At 48.2% G+C, this 19859-nt stretch overlaps 2 protein-coding genes across 2 annotated transcripts in view; both read left to right on the top strand.

Annotated features, from left to right (window-relative positions):
- Positions 1-6600, top strand: part of KIFC1 (kinesin family member C1) — a 41199-nt gene extending 34599 nt beyond the window's left edge. The window contains exons 8-11 of the mRNA XM_038742185.1: positions 18-320; positions 4533-4606; positions 4695-4770; positions 6513-6600. Coding sequence (XP_038598113.1) covers positions 18-320; positions 4533-4606; positions 4695-4770; positions 6513-6557 — 498 coding nt within the window. The 3' untranslated portion in view covers positions 6558-6600. The remainder of the gene's footprint in view (positions 1-17; positions 321-4532; positions 4607-4694; positions 4771-6512) is intronic.
- Positions 6601-9435: 2835 nt separating this feature from the next.
- Positions 9436-19859, top strand: part of PHF1 (PHD finger protein 1) — a 53715-nt gene continuing 43291 nt past the window's right edge. Inside the window, exon 1 of the mRNA XM_038742184.1 lies at positions 9436-9500. The gene's annotated coding sequence lies outside the window, so the exon portion shown is untranslated. The remainder of the gene's footprint in view (positions 9501-19859) is intronic.

Here is a 19859-nt window from a genome sequence, read left to right as displayed (position 1 = left end):
GCCCGCGTGTGTCCCAGGTGGAGGAGCTGCTGAGGACGGCGCGGGCGCGTCGGGCGGTGGCCCGCACGGCCCAGAACGCGCACTCGTCGCGGAGCCACGGCCTGTTCCAGCTGCAGATCTGCGGGGAGCACCCGGACCGCGGGATCCGCACCCGGGCCACCCTCAGCATGGTGGACCTCGCCGGCAGCGAGCGGCTCGGGGGCGTCCAGCACGGCGGCGGCGGCGACGACGACGACGGCGGCCACCGGCTGCGGGAGACCCAGGCCATCAACTCCTCCCTCTCCGCCCTCGGCCTCGTCATCATGGCGCTCGCCAACAAGGTGGGTCCGCTTCCCTCGCCACCATAGTCGGCGTCCTCCTCCTCCTCATCATCATCATCGTCATCGTCATGACGGTAGTCACGATAATGGTCGTGATGACTAGTCGTAATCATCACCGTCATCATAACAGTCATGATCCTAGTCAGGGTAAATCATCATCATCATCATCATCAGAATGATAACAGTCATGATAATGGTGATCATGATGGTAATGATGTTCAATAATAATCGTAACAGTAATGGTAATGATGATCGTGATGATGATGATGATGATGGTAAATCATCATCATCGTAACAGTAATGGTAATGATAGTGATGATGGCAAATGATCATCATCATAACAGTAATGGTAATGATAACAGTAATAGTCATAATATGGTGATCATAATGGTAATGATAGTCAATAATCATCATCATAACAGTAACGGTGATGATAATAATGATGATGGAAACATTAATCATCATCATGACAGTAATGGTGATGATAATGATGACGGTAAATCATCATCATAACAGTAGTGGTAATGATAATAGTAATAGTCATAATAATGGTGATCATAATGGTAATGATAGTCAGTAATCATCAACATAACAGTAATGGTAATGATAATAATGATGATGGAAACATCATGACAGTAATGGTAATGATAATGATGATGGTAAATCATCATCATCATAACAGTAATGGTAATGATAATAGTAATGATAATAACGATGGTAAATGATCATCATAACAGTAATGGTAATGATAATAGTAATAGGCATAGTAATGGTGATCAAAATGGTAATGATAGTCAATAATCATCATTATAACAGTAATAGTCATGATAATAATGATGATGGTAAATAATCGTCATCGTATCAGTAATGGTAATGATAATGATGATGGGAAATAGTCATCATCATATCAGTAATGGTAATGATAATGATGATGGTAAATAATCATCATCATAACAGTAATGGTAATGATAATAGTAACGATAATGATGATGGTAAATAATCATCATCATAACAGTAATGGTAATGATAATGGTAACAATAATGATGATGGTAAATAATCATCATCATAACAGTAATGGTGATGATAATAGTAACGATAATAATGATGATGGTAAATAATCATCATCATAACAGTAATGGTGATGATAATAGTAACGATAATAATGATGATGGTAAATGATCGTCATAATGATAACAGTCATGATAATGGTGATCATGATGGTCAATAATAATCGTAACAGTAATGGTAATGATGATCGTGATGATAATAGTGATGATGGTAAATCATCATCATCGTAACAGTAATGGTAATGATAGTAATGATAATGATGATGATGGTAAATGATCATCATCATAACAGTAATGGTAATGATAACCGTAATAGTCATAATAATGGTGATCCTAATGGTAATGATAGTCAATAATCATCATCATAACAGTAATAGTCATGATAATAATGACGATGGTAAATAATCATCATCATATCAGTAATGGTAATGATAATAATGATGATGGTAAATAGTCATCATCATATCAGTAATGGTAATGATAATGATGATGGTAAATAATCGTCATAAGAGTGATGGTAATGATAATAGTAACGAGAATGATGATGATGGTAAATGATCATCATCATAACAGTAATGGTAATGATAATAGTAACGATAATAATGATGATGGTAAATGATCATCATCATAACAGTAATGGTAATGATAGTGATAATGATGATGGTAAATGATCATCATCATAACAGTAATGGTAATGATAATAGTAATGATAATAATGATGATGGTAAATAATAATCATAACAGTAATGGTAATGATAATAGTAATGATAATAATGATGATGGTAAATAATCATCATAATCATAGTAGTCATGATAATAGTAATGGTGAATCATCATCATAGTCATGATAATAGTAATGGTAAATCATCATCGTCATCATCATAGTCATGATAATGGTAATCATAATGGTGATGATAATGGTAATGATGGTAAATAATCATCATGGTAGTAATGATAGTGGTAATGATCATGATGATGGTAAATAATCATCATCTTAATGGTAATGATAATAGTAATGATAATATGATGGTAAATGATAATTATCACCATAATGATGATGGTAAATAACAGTGCTCTTCACACAGTAAGCGCTCAATAAATACAATTGATGATGATGATGATAGTAGTAATGGTAATGATGATGGTAAATCATAATCATAATAATGCTACTAGTAATGATAAAGGTAATGATGATGACGGTAAATAATCATAATGGTAATGATAATAATGATGATGGTTGGTAATAATCATAATGGTAATGATGATGGTTAGTAATAATCTAATGGTAATAATGATGGTGGTACATAATAATCATAATAGTAATGATAATGATGATGGTAAATAATAATCATAATAGTAATGATAATAAGGATGGTATGGTATTTGTTAAGCGCTTATTCTGTGCCAAGCGCTGGTCAAAGCACTGGGGCAGATACGATAATAATGATGTTATTTGTGAAGTGCTTACTAGGTGCCAAGCACTGCTTGAAGCACTGGGGGAGACACCAACAATAATAATAATAATGGTACGTGTTAAGCGCTCACTATGTGCCAAGGACTGTTCTAAGCGCTGGGGCAGATACGATGATAATGATGGTATTTGTTCAGCGCTTTCTAGGTGCCAAGCACTGTTTGAAGCGCTGGTGGAAGACACCAATAATAATAATAATAATAATAATAATAATAATAATGGTATGTGTTAAGCATGCACTATGTATGTAGATATAATGATAATGATTAAGAATAATGATAATAGAAATGATAATAGTAATGATAATGATAATAGTAATGATAATAATGGTGGTATGGTATTTGTTAAGGGCTTACTCTGTGCCAAGCACTGTTGTAAGCACTGGGGCAGATACGATGGCGCTCAACAAGTACCATCGTCATCATCGTTATCATTATTAATTATTATTATTATCCTTATTCTCTGTAACATGGGGATCTAAAATGACGTCATGTAAAATGGCTGGTCTCCAACCCAGAGTAGTAATAATAATAATAATAATAATAATAATAATGGTATTTGTTAAGCACTTATGTGCCAAGCACTGTTCTAAGCACTGGGGCAGATACGATAGTCGGCGCTCAACAAGTACCATCGTCATCATCATTATCATTATTAATTATTATTATTATAATTATTCTCCGTAACATGGGGATCTAAAATGATGTCATGTAAAATGGCTGGTCTCCACCCCAGAGTAGAATAATAATAATAATAATAATAATAATAATAATAATGGTATGTGTTGTGTTAAGCATGCACTATGTGCCAAGCACTGTTCTAAGCACTGGGGCAGATGTAATGATAATGATTCAGAATAATGATAATAGAAATGATAATGATAATTGTAATGATAGTAGTAATAATAATAATGGTGGTATGGTATTTATTAAGCACTTACTCTGTGCCAAGCACTGTTCTAAGCACTGGGGCAGATACGATAGTTGGAGCTCAACAAGTACCACCATCATCGTCGTTATTATTATTAATGATTATTATTATCATTAGTCTCTGTAACATGGGGATCTAAAATGATGTCATGTAAAATGGCTGGTCTCCAACCCAGAGTAGTAATAATAATAATAATAATAATAATGGTATTTGTTAAGCGCTTATGTGCCAAGCACTGTTCTAAGCGCCGGGGAGGTTACAAGGTGATCGGGTTGTCCCATGGTGGGGCTCGCAGTCTTCATCCCCATTTTCCAGATGAGGGAACTGAGGCCCAGAGAAGTCAAGTGACTTGCCCGGAGTCACCCAGCTGACAGCTGGCGGAGCCCGGGATTCGAACCCATGACCTCTGACTCCAAAACCCGGGCTCTTTCCACTGAGCCACGCTGCTTCTACAGTGCTTCTGCTGTACTAGGCATTCATTCATTCATTCAATCGTATTTATTGAGCGCTTACTGTGTGCAGAGCACTGTACTAAGCGCTCATTCAATCGTATTTATTGAGCGCTTACTGTGTGCAGAGCACCGTACTAAGCGCTTGGGAAGTCGGAGAAGCAGCGTGGCTCAGTGGAAAGAGCCACTGCTTAGTACGGTGCCTATCCCATAGCCGGCGCTCAACAAATACCATCATCATCATTACTAATTATTAATTATTATTAATAATAATGATCTTTTTCCACTTTCCAGGAGCAGCACGTGCCCTATAGGAACAGCAAGCTCACCTACCTGCTGCAGAACTCCCTGGGGGGCAGCGCCAAGACGTGAGTTGGCACGGGGGCGGGCGGGAGGGGGCCCGGGGGAGGGTCCTGGGTTCTAATCCTCCCCCTCCCCTTCCGGCCGTGACCCCAGGCTGATGTTCGTCAACATCTCCCCGCTGGAGGAGAACTTCTCCGAGTCGCTCAACTCGCTCCGCTTCGCCTCCAAAGTGAGTCCTCGGGGCCCCTGGGGCGCGGTGGGGCGGGGGGGGGGGGGGTGTCCCGGGTTCGAATTGCGCGCGCAGAACAGCGCTCGGCACGTAGGAAGCGCTTGACAAACGCCATAATAATGGTGCGGAGAAGCAGCGTGGCTCAGTGGAGTCAGAGGTCATTCATTCATTCAATCGTATTTGTTGAGCGCTCACTGTGTGCAGAGCACTGTACTAAGCGCTTGGGAAGTCCAAGTTGGCAACATATAGAGACGGTCCCTACCCAACAGGGGGCTCACAGTCTAGAAGACTGTCTAGAAGGTCATGGGTTCCAATCCCGGCTCCACCAACTGTCAGCTGGGTGACTTTGGGCCAGTCACTTGACTTCTTTGGGCCTCAGTTCCCTCATCTGGAAAATGGGGATGAAAACCGTGAGCCCCCCGTGGGACAACCCGATCACCTTGTAACCTCCCCAGCGCTTAGAACAGTGCTTTGCACATAGTAAGCGCTTAACAAATACCATCATTATAATAATAAGAATAATCCCGACTCTACCGTAATAATAATAATAGCCATCCCTAATAATAATAATAAGAAGAAGAATACCGGCTCTACCGTAAAAATAATAATAACGGTCATCCCGGCTCCGCCCAGGGTCCGAGCGACCTTAGACTGGTCACTTCCCTTCCCGGGGCCGTCGTTCATTCATTCATTCATTCATTGAATCGTATTTATTGAGCGCTTCCTGAGTGTGGATCACTGTACTAAGCGCTTGGGAAATACAAGTCTAGACTGTGAGCCCGCTGTTGGGTAGGGACCGTCTCTATGTGTTGCCAACTTGTACTTCCCAAGCGCTTAGTACAGTGCTCTGCAAACGGTAAGCACTCAATAAATACGATGGACTGAATACAAGCCGGCAACATATAGAGACTGTCCCTACCCAACGGCGGGCTCGCAGTCTAGAAGGGGGAGACGGACGACAAGACGTTCACCCGTGAGCCTTTATCCAGCGCTTAGTCCAGTGCTCTGCGCACGGGCAGCGCTCAATAAATACGATTGAATGAAAGGGGCGGAGGCGGGATTAGAACCCGCCACCTCGGACTCATTCATTCATTCATTCAGATCGTATTTATTGAGCGCTTACTGTGTGCAGAGCACTGTACTAAGCGCTTGGGAAGCCCAAGTCGGCAACATCTAGAGACGGTCCCTACCCAACGGCGGGCTTGCAGTCTAGACGGGGGAGACAGAGAACAAAGCAAAACATAGTAACAAAATAAATTAATAGAATAAATATGTACAAGTAAAATAAATAGAGTAATAAATACGTACCAACATATAGACATCTATACAGGTGCTGTGGGGAAGGGAAGGAGGTAAGGCGGTGGGGGGATGGAGAGGGGGAACATATAGAGCTGGTCCCTACCCAACATCGGCCTCGCAGTCTGGAAGGGGGAGACAGATGACAAAACACAGCATATTAACAAAATAAAATAAATAGAATAGTATGGATGTAATATACGATTCAATGACTGAGTGAATCCCGGACTCCCAATCAATCAATCGTATTTATTGAGCGCTTACTGTGTGCAGAGCACTGGACCAAGCGCTTGGGAAAGGACGAGTTGGCAACATCTAGAGACGGTCCCCGGGCTCTACCCACTGAGCCACGATAATGAGGATCTACCACAGTGATCACTGTTGATATTATTGTTGTTGTTATTAATTATTAATTATTATTATTATTCTTATTATTCTCCCCTCAGGTGAACCAGTGCGTGATCGGGACGGCCCAGGCCAACCGGAAATGAGGCCGCAAGGCATCCTGGGAAGGGGGGATGGGGAGAAGAAGGGGGAGGGGCTTGAGTGGGGTGGGGGGAGGGGCCCGGCCCCGCCATTTTAGGGGTTTTTACACTGTAATAAACGTTTTGCTCTTCGTCCCTCGAGCTGTACTACCCTGTGAGGGCCCACAAGCAGACTGGGCCACGTGGCCCGGGCTGCGCATGCGCGCTTCCTTCTCGCTCCCCGACCACCTGACCGGGTCGCGCATGCGTGCTTCTCTTCGGTACGCTGGCCCTGACCACGTGAACGGGATGCGCATGCGCGCTTGCCTCCCGGCCGGGACTCTCGGATCGTGCGCATGCGCGCCTTTCCGGCTCCCATTGGTGTGCAGGCGCCCGCGCTCCAGCCACGCCGCCTCGAGCGTGTTAGACGGCGAGGGTGAGGAGCTGCGCATGTGCGCCGACGGAAAGCGGCCTCACCTTTCACGGATCGACAGTGCGCCTGCGCGGACGGAAGGGGGTGGGGCGGACTCCCTCGATGACGTCACCTACAAAGCCGCAGCCAAGGGCTTCCGGTTGCCCCTCCCCACACCTTGGGAGGGTGCGACTTCCTGTGAGGCGAGGACCGGGGTTTCCCGTTGACCCCCCTCCCCTCTGTGGGTGTGGTCTCCTGTGCCATTCCGTGATTGGACAGCGTGATTTCTCGGTGGGCGTGGTCTCTTCTCGCTGTTCTGTGATTGGATGGCGTGGTTTCCCCGAGGGCTGCGCCCCCTTCGGTGGGCGTGGCCCCGTTTCCCTTCTTGTGATTGGCGGGGGTTCCCCTTGGGCGTGGCCTCCTCCCTCCCTGTGATTGGCGGGTGTGTTCCCCCCCCCCCAGGTGGGCGTGGCCTCCTCTCCCGCCCTGTGATTGGCGGGCGTGTTTTCCCCGCTTTGGTGGGCGTGGCCACCTTTCCCTCCCTGTGATTGACGGGCGTCTCCCCCCCTGGGATTGGCGGGCGTGTTTCCCCCATCGGTGGGCGTGGCCTCCTCTCCCTGTGATTGAGGCCCGTGTTCCCCCCTTGGTGGGCGTGGCTTCCCCTCTCCCTGTGATTGGCGGGCGTTTCGCTTTGGGCCCCACCCCCTCAGTGGGCGTGGCCTCCCATCCCTCCCTGTGATTGGAGGGTGTATTTCCGCCCCGCATTCCTTTCCTGTGATTGGTGGGCGTGTTTCCCCTCCCTCGGTGGGCGTGGCCTCCTCTCCCCTGCGATTGCCGGACGCGTTCCCTGCGGTGGGCGTGGCTTACTTTTCCGTCATTCATGCAATCGTATTTATTGAGCGCTTACTGTCCGTCCCGCGTTCCTTCCCCGTGATTGGAGGGCCTGTCTCCCCTCCCTGTGATTGGCGGGCCTGTCCTCCCGGGGGGCGTGACCTCCTCTCCCGTCCCGTGATTGGCGGGCGAGTTCCCCTCGGGCCCCGCCCCTCCGTGGGCGTGGCTTCCACTTCCTCCCCGTGATTGGTGGGCGGTTATTCCCCTCTCGCGCCCCGCCCCTTCAGTGGGCGTGGCATCCTCTCCCGTCCTGCGCTCCTTCCATGTGATTGGCGGGCGTGCCCCCTTCAGTGGGCGTGGCCTCCTCTCCCGTCCCGCTTTCCTTTCCTGTGATTGACGGGCATGCCCCCCTCGGTGGGCGTGGTCTCCTCTCCCGTCCCGTGATTGGCGGGCGGGTACTCCGGGCTCGCGCCCCTCCCCTTCAGTGGGCGTGGTCTCCTCTCCCGTCCTGCGTTCCTTCCCTGTGATTGGCGGGCGTGCCCCCTCAGTGGGCGTGGTCCCCTCTCCCGTGCCGTGATTGGCGGGCGGGTATCCCCCTCGCGCCCCTCCCCTTCAGTGGGCGTGGTCTCCTCTCCCGTCCCGCGTTCCTTCCCTGTGATTGGCGGGTGTGCCCCCTCAGTGGGCGTGGTCTCCTCTCCCGTCCCGTGATTGGCGGGTATCCCCCTCGCGCCCCGCCCCTACAGTGGGCGTGTCCTTCTCTCCTGGCCCGCGTTCCTTCCCTGTGATTGGTGGGCGTGGTCTCTGCTCCCTCTCTGTGATTGGCGGGCGGGTATCCCCTCGCGTCCCGCCCCTTCAGTGGGCGGGGTCTCCCCTCCCTCCTTTTGATTGGGGGGCGGGTATCCCCCTCGCGTCCCGCCCTTTCAGTGGGCGTGGCCTCCGCTCCCGTCCTGCGCTCCTTTCTTGTGATTGGCGGGCGTGATCTCCCCTTCTCCCTGCGATTGGCGGGCGGGTTTCACCTTCGGGCTCCGCCCCCTCAGTGGGCGTGGCCTCCGCTCCCGTCCCGTGATTTGCGGGCGGGTAACCCCTCGCGCCCCGCCCCTTCAGTGGGCGTGGCCTCCGCTCCCGTACGGCGTTCCTTCTCTGTGATCGGTGGGCGTGGTCTCCGCTCTCTCCTTTTGATTGGCGGGCGGTTATCCCCCTCGTGCCCCGCCCTTTCAGTGGGCGTGGCCTCCGCTCCCGTCCCGCGTTCCTTCCCTGTGATTGGCGGGCGTGGTCTCCTCGCCCTCCCTGTGATTGGCGGGCGATTTTTCCCTCTCGCCCCGCCCCTAAAGGGGGCGTGGCCTCCCCTCCCGTCCCGCGTTCTTTCCCTGCGATTGGCGGGCGTGGTCTCCGCTCCCTCCATGTGATTGGCGGGTGTGTCCCCCCTTCGGTGGGCGTGTTCCCCGTTCCGTCCCCGTGATTGGCGGGCCTGGCCCCCCGGTGGGCGTGGCCTCGCTCCCGCCGCCGCCGCCGCCGCCGCCGCGGCTTTGGCTGCTGCGTCACACGCGGCCCCGGCCCTGCCGCCGCCGCCAACGCCCCCCATCCCCACCCCACCCCCACCCGGGGCCCCGCCGGAAGCGACGCCCGCCCCGGTAAGGGCCCGGGACACGGGGGGAGGGGAGGACGGCACGGGGGCCCCGGGGAGCGCTCACTACACCGCCCCGACCCCGCCGGGGCATCCATCACGGGTAATCAGGGATCGGGGGGGGATTGGGGGGAGCGGGGGGGAGGGGAAAATTGGGGAGGGAAAGACAGCGCCCCCTAGTGTGTGTGGGGGATTTGGGGGGAGAAGACACCGCCCCCTCGTGGGGGAGGGGGAAATTGGGGGAGAAAGACACCGCCCCCTCGTGGGAGAAGGGAGAATTGGCGGGTGGGAGGGGGGAAATTGGGGGAAGAAGACACCGCCCCCTCGTGGGGGGTGAGGGAAAATTCGGGGAGGAAAACGGCGCCCCCTAGTGCGGGAGGGGAGAATTGCGGGGAGAAGACAGCGCCCTCTAGGGGGCGAGGGTGGGGCTGGGAAAATTGGGGGAGGAAGACACCGCCCCCTAGTGGGGGAGGCGAGAATTGGGGGTGGGGGAGGAAGACACCGCCCCCTAGTGGGGGAGGCGAGAATTGGAGGTGGGGGAGGAAGACGCCGCCCCCTAGTGGGGGAGGGGAGAATTGGGGGAAGACAGCGCCTCCTAGTGATGGGTTGGGGGGGTGCTGGCAAAATTGGGGGAAGACACCGCCCCCTCGTGGACGAGGGGAGAATTGGGGGAGGAGGGGATGAAAACCGCTCCTTAGTGGACGAGGGGAGAGTTGGGGGAAGACACCACCCCCTCGTGGACGAAGGGAGAATTGGGGGTGGGGGGGAAGAAGACAGCGCCCCCTAGTGTGTGTGTGGGGGGGGGGAATTTGGGTAAGTAGACAGCGCCCCCTAGTGGGGGAGGGGAGAATTGGAGGTGGGGGAGGAAGACATAGTCCCCTAGTGGGGGGGGAAGAGAATTGGAGGTGGGGGAGGAAGGCAGCACCCCCTAGTGGGGGAGGGGAGAATTGGGGGAATAAGACAGCGCCCCCTAGTGGTGGGGTTGGGGGGGAGCTGGGGAAATTTGGGGAAGACGACACCGCCCCCTTGTGGAGGGAGGAGGGGAGAATTGGAGGCGGGGGGGAGGCAGCGCCCCCTAGAGGGGGAGGGGAGAATTGCAGGTGGGGGGGGGAGACAGCGCCCCCCAGTGGTGGGGTGGGGAGGTGCTGGGAAAAATTGGGGAAGAAGACACCGCCCCCTCGTGGAGGGAAGAGAGGGGAGAATTGGGGGAAGAGGACAGCGCCCCCTAGTGGTGGGGTGGGGGGGGTGCCGGGAAAATTCGGGTAGAAGACACCGCCCCCTTGTGGACGAGGGGAGAATTGGGGGGTGGGGGGAGGATAACACTGCCCTCTAGTGGGGGGAGAAGGCAGCGCCCCCTAGTGGTGTGGGGGGGGTTGGGAAAATTGGGGGGAGAAGACACCGCCCCCTCGTGGAGGTGGGGGGAGGAAGACAGTGCCCCCTAGTGGGGGAGGCGAGAATTGGGGGTGGGGGGAGAAAGACAGCGCCCCCTAGTGGACGAGGGGAGAATTGGGGGAAGAAGACAGCGCCCCCTAGTGGTGGGGTGGGGGCTGGGCTGGGAAAACTGGGGGAAGAAGACAGCGTCCCCTCGTGGACGAGGGGAGAATTGGGGGTGGGGGAGGAAGGCACTGCCCCCTAGTGGGGGAGGCGAGAACTGGGGGTGGGGGAGGGGGGAAATAGGGGGAGGAATAATAATAATAATAATAATGATGGCATTTATTAAGCGCTTACTATGTGCAAAGCACTGTTCTAAGCGTGGGAGGACGATGGCATTTATTAAGCGCTTACTACGTGCAAAACAGTGTTCTAAGCGCTAGAAGACGATGGCATTTATTAAGCGCTTACCATGTGCAAAGCACTGTTCTAAGCGCTGGAAGTCAATGGCATTTATTAAGAGCTTACTACGTGCTAAGTGCTAGAAGACGATGGCATTTATTAAGCGCTTACCATGTGCAAAGTACTGTTCTAAGCACTGGAAGGCGATGGCATTTACTAAGCGCTTACTATGTGCTAAGCGCTGGAAGACGATGGCATTTATTAAGCGCTTACCATGTGCAAAGCACTGTTCTAAACGCTGGAAGACGATGGCATTTATTAAGCACTTACCATGTGCAAAGCACTGTTCTAAGCGCTGGAAGACAATGGCATATATTAAGCGCTTACTATGTGCTAAGCACTGGAAGACGATGGCATTTATTAAGCGCTTACCCTGTGCAAAGCACTGTTCTAAGCGTTGGAAGACAATGGCATTTACTAAGCGCTTACTATGTGCTAAGCACTGGAAGACAATGGCATTTATTAAGCGCTTACCTTGTGCAAAGCACTGTTCTAAACGCTGGAAGACGATGGCATTTATTAAGCGCTTACTATGTGCTAAGCGCTGGAAGACGATGGCATTTATTAAGCGCTTACCATGTGCAAAGCACTGTTCTAAACGCTGGAAGACGATGGCATTTATTAAGCGCTTACCATGTGCAAAGCACTGTTCTAAGCGCTGGAAGACAATGGCATATATTAAGCGCTTACTATGTGCTAAGCACTGGAAGACGATGGCATTTATTAAGCGCTTACCATGTGCAAAGCACTGTTCTAAGGGCTGGAAGACGATGGCATTTATTAAGCGCTTACTATGTGCTAAGCGCTGGAAGACGATGGCATTTATTAAGCGCTTACCATGTGCAAAGCACTGTTCTAAACGCTGGAAGACAATGGCATTTACTAAGCGCTTACTATGTGCTAAGCACTGGAAGACGATGGCATTTATTAAGCGCTTACCATGTGCAAAGCACTGTTCTAAGCGCTGGAAGACAATGGCATTTATTAAGCGCTTACTATGTGCTAAGCGCTGGAAGACGATGGCATTTATTAAGCGCTTACCCTGTGCAAAGCACTGTTCTAAGCGTTGGAAGACAATGGCATTTACTAAGCGCTTACTATGTGCTAAGCGCTGGAAGACAATGGCATTTATTAAGCGCTTACCATGTGCAAAGCACTGTTCTGAGCGCTGGAAGACAATGGCATTTATTAAGCGCCTACTATGTGCAAAACACTGTTCTGAGCACTGGAAGGCGATGGCATTTGTTAAGCGCTTACTATGTGCTAAGCGCTGGAAGACGATGGCATTTATTAGGCGCTTACTATGTGCAAAGCGCTGTTCTGAGCGCTGGAGGACCCCCCCCCCCCACCCCGGGTGGGGAATTGGGGGAGCAAAGACCCTCCCCCGCCCCCCCGAGTGGGGGAATTTGGGGACCAAGACCCCCCAGGGTGGGGAAGGCCAGTGCTGTGCACATAGTAAGCGCCTGATCGCCTTGCATTCCCACAGTGCTTGGCACATAGTAAGCGCTTAACAAATACCATCAGTATTATCATTATTATTATTTTAAACACAGACACACACACGCACTCTCACTGTGAGCCCCCCGTGGGACAATCTGATCACGTTGTGTCTCCCCCAGCGCTTAGCACAGTGCTTGGCACATAGTAAGCGCTTAACAAATACCATCATTATTATTATTTTAAACACCTACACACACACACGCACTCTCCGTCTCTCTGTTATTCACACACACACACACACACACACACACACACACACTCACTGTGAGCCCCCCGTGGGGCAATCTGATCACATTGTGTCTCCCCCAGCACTTAGCACAGTGCTTGGCACATAGTAAGCGCCTAACAAATACCATCATTATTATTACTATTATTATTTTAAGCACATACACGCTCTCCGTCTCTCTGTTATTCACACACACACACACACACACACACTCACTGTGAGCCCCCCGTGGGGCAACCTGATCACGTTGTGTCTCCCCCAGCGCTTAGCACAGCGCTTGGCACATAGTAAGCGCCTAACAAATACCATCATTATTATTACTATTATTATTTTAAGCACATACACACTCTCCGTCTCTCTGTTATTCACACACACACACTCACTGTGAGCCCCCCGTGGGACAATCTGATCATGTTGTGTCTCCCCCAGCGCTTAGCACAGTGCTGCTTACATAGTAAGCGCTTAACAAATGCCATCATTATTATTACTATTATTATTATTTTAAGCACATACACACTCTCCGTCTCTCTGTCATTCACACACACACACACACACACACACACACACACACACACACACACACACACACACACACACACACACACACACACACACACACACTGTGAGCCCCCCGTGGGACAACCTGATGACCCTGGATCCCTCCCAGCGCTCAGCACAGTGCTCGGCACATACTAAGCGCTTAACAAATTCATTGATTCATTCATTCAATCGTATTTATTGAGCGCTTCCTGTGTGCAGAGCACTGGACTAAGCGCTTGGGAAGGACAAGTTGGCAACAAACACCATCATTATTATTATTATTATTATTATTTTATCTCTCCCAGTGCTCAGAACAGTGCTCAGCACATACTAAGCGCTTAACAAATTCATTGATTCATTCATTCAATCGTATTTATTGAGTGCTTCCTGTGTGCAGGGCACTGGGCTAAGCGCTTGGGAAGGACAAGTTGGCAACAAATACCATCATTGTTATTATTATTCTTATTATTATTTTATCTCTCCCAGTGCTCAGAACAGTGCTTAGTACATACTAAGCGCTTAACAAATTCATTGATTCATTCATTCAATCATATTTATTGAGCGCTTCCTGAGTGCAGAGCACTGGACTAAGCACTTGGGAAGGACAAGTTGGCAACAAATACCATCATCATTATTATTATTATTATTATTATTATTATTATTATTATTATTATTATTTTATCTCTCCCAGTGCTCAGAACAGTGCTTAGCACATACTAAGCGCTTAACAAATTCATTGATTCATTCATTCAATCGTATTTATTGAGCGCTTCCTGTGTGCAGAGCACTGGACTAAGCGCTTGGGAAGGACAAGTTGGCAACAAATACCATCATTGTTATTATTATTCTTATTATTTTATCTCTCCCAGTGCTCAGAACAGTGCTTAGTACATACTAAGCGCTTAACAAATTCATTGATTCATTCATTCAATCATATTTATTGAGCGCTTCCTGTGTGCAGAGCACTGGACTAAGCGCTTGGGAAGGACAAGTTGGCAACAAATACCATCATTGTTATTATTATTATTATTATTTTATCTCTCCCAGTGCTCAGAACAGTGCTCAGCACATACTAAGCGCTTAACAAATTCATTGATTCATTCATTCAATCGTATTTATTGAGCGCTTCCTGTGTGCAGAGCACTGGACTAAGCGCTTGGGAAGGACAAGTTGGCAACAAATACCATCATTGTTATTATTATTATTATTATTTTATCTCTCCCAGTGCTCAGAACAGTGCTTAGCACATACTAAGCGCTTAACAAATTCATTGATTCATTCATTCAATCGTATTTATTGAGCGCTTCCTGTGTGCAGAGCACTGGACTAAGCGCTTGGGAAGGACAAGTTGGCCACAAATACCATCATTGTTATTATTATTCTTATTATTTTATCTCTCCCAGTGCTCAGAACAGTGCTCGGCACATACTAAGCGCTTAACAAATTCATGGATTCATTCATTCAATCGTATTTATTGAGCGCTTCCTGTGTGCAGGGCACTGGACTAAGCGCTTGGGAAGGACAAGTTGGCCACAAATACCATCATCATTATTATTATTATTATTATTATTATCATTTTATCTCTCCCAGTGCTCAGAACAGTGCTTAGCACATACTAAGCGCTTAACAAATTCACTGATTCATTCATTCAATCGTATTTATTGAGCGCTTCCTGAGTGCATAGCACTGGACTAAGCGCTTGGGAAGGACAAGTTGGCAACAAATACCATCATTATTATTATTATTATTATTATTATTATTTTATCTCTCCCAGCGCTCAGCACAGTGCTCGGCACATACTAAGCGCTTAACAAATTCATTGATTCATTCATTCAATCATATTTATTGAGCGCTTCCTGTGTGCAGGGCACTGGGCTAAGCGCTTGGGAAGTACAAGTTGGCCACAAATACCATCATTATTATTATTATTATTATTATTATTTTATCTCTCCCAGCGCTCAGAACAGTGCTTAGCACATACTAAGCGCTTAACAAATTCATTGATTCATTCATTCAATCATATTTATTGAGCGCTTCCTGAGTGCAGAGCACTGGACTAAGCGCTTGGGAAGGACAAGTTGGCCACAAATACCATCATTATTATTATTATTATTATTATTATTATTATTATTATTATTATTATTATCATTATTATTATTATTTTATCTCTCCCAGTGCTCAGAACAGTGCTTAGCACATACTAAGCGCTTAACAAATTCATTGATTCATTCATTCAATCGTATTTATTGAGCGCTTCCTGTGTGCAGAGCACTGGACTAAGCGCTTGGGAAGTCCAAGTTGGCAACAAATACCATCATCATTATTATTATTATTATTATTATTATTATTATTATTATTATTTTATCTCTCCCAGTGCTCAGAACAGTGCTTAGCACATACTAAGCGCTTAACAAATTCATTGATTCATTCATTCAATCGTATTTATTGAGCGCTTCCTGTGTGCAGAGCACTGGACTAAGCGCTTGGGAAGTCCAAGTTGGCAACAAATACCATCATCATTATCATTATTATTATTATTATTATTATTATTATCATTTTATATCTCCCAGTGCTCAGAACAGTGCTTAGCACATACTAAGCGCTTAACAAATTCATTGATTCATTCATTCAATCGTATTTATTGAGCGCTTCCTCTGTGCAGAGCACTGGACTAAGCGCTTGGGAAGGACAAGTTGGCCACAAATACCATCATTATTATTATTATTATTATTATTATTATTATTATTTTATCTCTCCCATTGCTCAGAACAGTGCTTGGCACATAGTGAGCGCTTAACAAATACCATCATCGTCGTTTTAAACACAGACACACACACACACACACACACACACACTCTCACCTTGAGCCCCCCGTGGGACAACCTGATGACCTTGGATCCCTCCCAGCGCTCAGCACAGTGCTCGGCACATAGTAAGCGCTTAACAAATACCATCATTATTATTATTATTATTTTAAGCGCATACACACTCTCTGTCTCTCTGTTATTCACACACACACACACACACACACACACACACACTCTCATTGTGAGCCCCCCGTGGGACAACCTGATGACCTTGGATCCCTCCCAGCGCTCAGCACAGTGCCTGGCACATAGTAGGCGCTTAACAGGTTCATTCAACCGTATTTATTGAGCGCCTGCCGTGTGCAGAGCACTGTACTGAGCGCTTGGGAAGCCCAAGTGGGCAACCAATACCATCATTATTATGATTATTCTTATTTTAAGCCAGGTTCATTCAGCCGTATTTACTGAGCGCCTACCGTGTGCAGAGCACTGTACTGAGCGCCTGGGAAGCCCAAGTTGGCAACCAATACCATCATTATTATCATTATTATTATTTGGTTGGAAGCCTTGGCAGCAAACACAGCACGTATGTCATCAGTGGTATTTATTGAGCGCTTACCGTAGTATGTTTACCCCATACGTGTAAAGAGCGCGGGCTTGGGAGTCCGAGGTCACGGGTTCGAATCCCACCTCCCCCCCACGTCTGCCGGGTCTCGCTTCACTTCTCTGGGCCTCGGTTTCCTCACCTGGAAAATGGGGATGAAGACTGGGAGCCCCCAACCTGATCACCTTGTATCCCCCCCCCCCCCCCAGCGCTCAGCACAGTGCTTGGCACGTAGTAGGCGCTTAACAAATACCAACATTATTATTATTATTATTATTATTTTAAGCCCATGCGCACACACACTGTGAGCCCCCCGCGGGGCAACCTGATGACCTCGGATCCCTCCCAGCGCTCAGCACAGTGCCTGGCACATAGTAAGCGCTTAACAGGTTCATTCAGTCGTATTTATTGAGCGCCTACCGTGTGCAGAGCACTGTACTGAGCGCTTGGGAAGCCCAAGTGGGCAACCGATACCATCATTATTATGATTATTCTTATTTTAAGCCAGGTTCATTCAGCCGTATTTATTGAGCGCCTGCCGTGTGCAGAGCACTGTACTGAGCGCCTGGGAAGTCCAAGTGGGCAACCAATACCATCATTATTATGATTATTATTATTTTAAGCCAGGTTCATTCAGCCGTATTTATTGAGCGCCTGCCGTGTGCAGAGCACTGTACTGAGCGCTTGGGAAGCCCAAGTGGGCAACCAATACCATCATTATTATGATTATTATTATTTTAAGCCAGGTTCATTCAGCCGTATTTATTGAGCGCCTACCGTGTGCAGAGCACTGTACTGAGCGCCTGGGAAGTCCAAGTGGGCAACCAATACCATCATTATTATGATTATTATTATTTTAAGCCAGGTTCATTCAACCGTATTTATTGAGCGCCTGCCGTGTGCAGAGCACTGTACTGAGCGCCTGGGAAGTCCAAGTGGGCAACAGATACCATCATTATTATGATTATTATTATTTTAAGCCAGGTTCATTCAGCCGTATTTATTGAGCGCCTACCGTGTGCAGAGCACTGTACTGAGCGCTTGGGAAGCCCAAGTGGGCAACCAATACCATCATTATTATGATTATTATTATTTTAAGCCAGGTTCATTCAGCCGTATTTATTGAGCGCCTACCGTGTGCAGAGCACTGTACTGAGCGCCTGGGAAGCCCAAGTGGGCAACCAATACCATCATTATTATGATTATTCTTATTTTAAGCCAGGTTCATTCAGCCGTATTTATTGAGCGCCTACCGTGTGCAGAGCACTGTACTGAGCGCTTGGGAAGCCCAAGTGGGCAACCAATACCATCATTATTATGATTATTATTATTTTAAGCCAGGTTCATTCAGCCGCATTTATTGAGCGCCTACCGTGTGCAGAGCACTGTGCTGAGCGCCTGGGAAGTCCAAGTGGGCAACCAATACCATCATTATTATTATTTTAAGCACATGCACACACACACACTCGCACTGTGAGCCCCCCGCGGGGCAACCTGCTGACCTTGGATCCCTCCCAGCGCTCAGCACAGTGCTTGGCACATAGTAAGCGCTTAACAGGTTCATTCTACCGTATTTATTGAGCGCCTACCGTGTGCAGAGCACTGTACTGAGCGCTTGGGAAGCCCAACTGGGCAACCAATACCATCATTATTATGATTATTATTAGTTTAAGCCAGGTTCATTCAGCCGTATTTATTGAGCGCCTACCGTGTGCAGAGCACTGTACTGAGCGCTTGGGAAGCCCAAGTGGGCAACCAATACCATCATTATTATGATTATTATTAGTTTAAGCCAGGTTCATTCAGCCGCATTTATTGAGCGCCTACCGTGTGCAGAGCACTGTACTGAGCGCTTGGGAAGCCCAAGTGGGCAACCAATACCATCATTATTATGATTATTCTTATTTTAAGCCAGGTTCATTCAGCCGTATTTATTGAGCGCCTACCGTGTGCAGAGCACTGTACTGAGCGCTTGGGAAGCCCAAGTGGGCAACCAATACCATCATTATTATGATTATTATTATTTTAAGCCAGGTTCATTCAGCCGCATTTATTGAGCGCCTACCGTGTGCAGAGCACTGTACTGAGCGCCTGGGAAGTCCAAGTGGGCAACCGATACCATCATTATTATGATTATTCTTATTTTAAGCCAGGTTCATTCAGCCGTATTTATTGAGCGCCTACCGTGTGCAGAGCACTGTACTGAGCGCTTGGGAAGCCCAAGTGGGCAACCAATACCATCATTATTATGATTATTATTAGTTTAAGCCAGGTTCATTCAACCGCATTTATTGAGCGCCTACCGTATGCAGAGCACTGTACTGAGCGCTTGGGAAGTCCAAGTGGGCAACAGATACCATCATTATTATGATTATTCTTATTTTAAGCCAGGTTCATTCAGCCGTATTTATTGAGCGCCTACCGTGTGCAGAGCACTGTACTGAGCGCCTGGGAAGTCCAAGTGGGCAACCAATACCATCATTATTATGATTATTCTTATTTTAAGCCAGGTTCATTCAGCCGTATTTATTGAGCGCCTACCGTGTGCAGAGCACTGTACTGAGCGCTTGGGAAGCCCAAGTGGGCAACCAATACCATCATTATTATGATTATTCTTATTTTAAGCCAGGTTCATTCAGCCGTATTTATTGAGCGCCTACCGTGTGCAGAGCACTGTACTGAGCGCTTGGGAAGCCCAAGTGGGCAACCAATACCATCATTATTATCATTATTATTATTTGGTTGGAAGCCTTGGCAGCAAACATAGCACGTATGTCATCAGTGGTATTTATTGAGCGCTCACCGTAGTATGTTTACCGCATACGTGTAAAGAGCGCGGGCTTGGGAGTCCGAGGTCACGGGTTCGAATCCCACCTCCCCCCCACGTCTGCCGGGTCTCGCTTCACTTCTATTATTATTTTAAGCACATGCACACACACTGTGAGCCCCCCG

The sequence above is a fragment of the Tachyglossus aculeatus genome, unplaced genomic scaffold (genome assembly GCF_015852505.1).
Source record: "Tachyglossus aculeatus isolate mTacAcu1 unplaced genomic scaffold, mTacAcu1.pri scaffold_101_arrow_ctg1, whole genome shotgun sequence".
Classification (NCBI taxonomy): domain Eukaryota; kingdom Metazoa; phylum Chordata; class Mammalia; order Monotremata; family Tachyglossidae; genus Tachyglossus; species Tachyglossus aculeatus.
The sequence above is the reverse complement of the archived record's forward strand: the minus strand, read 5'-3'. Positions and strand labels throughout refer to the sequence as shown.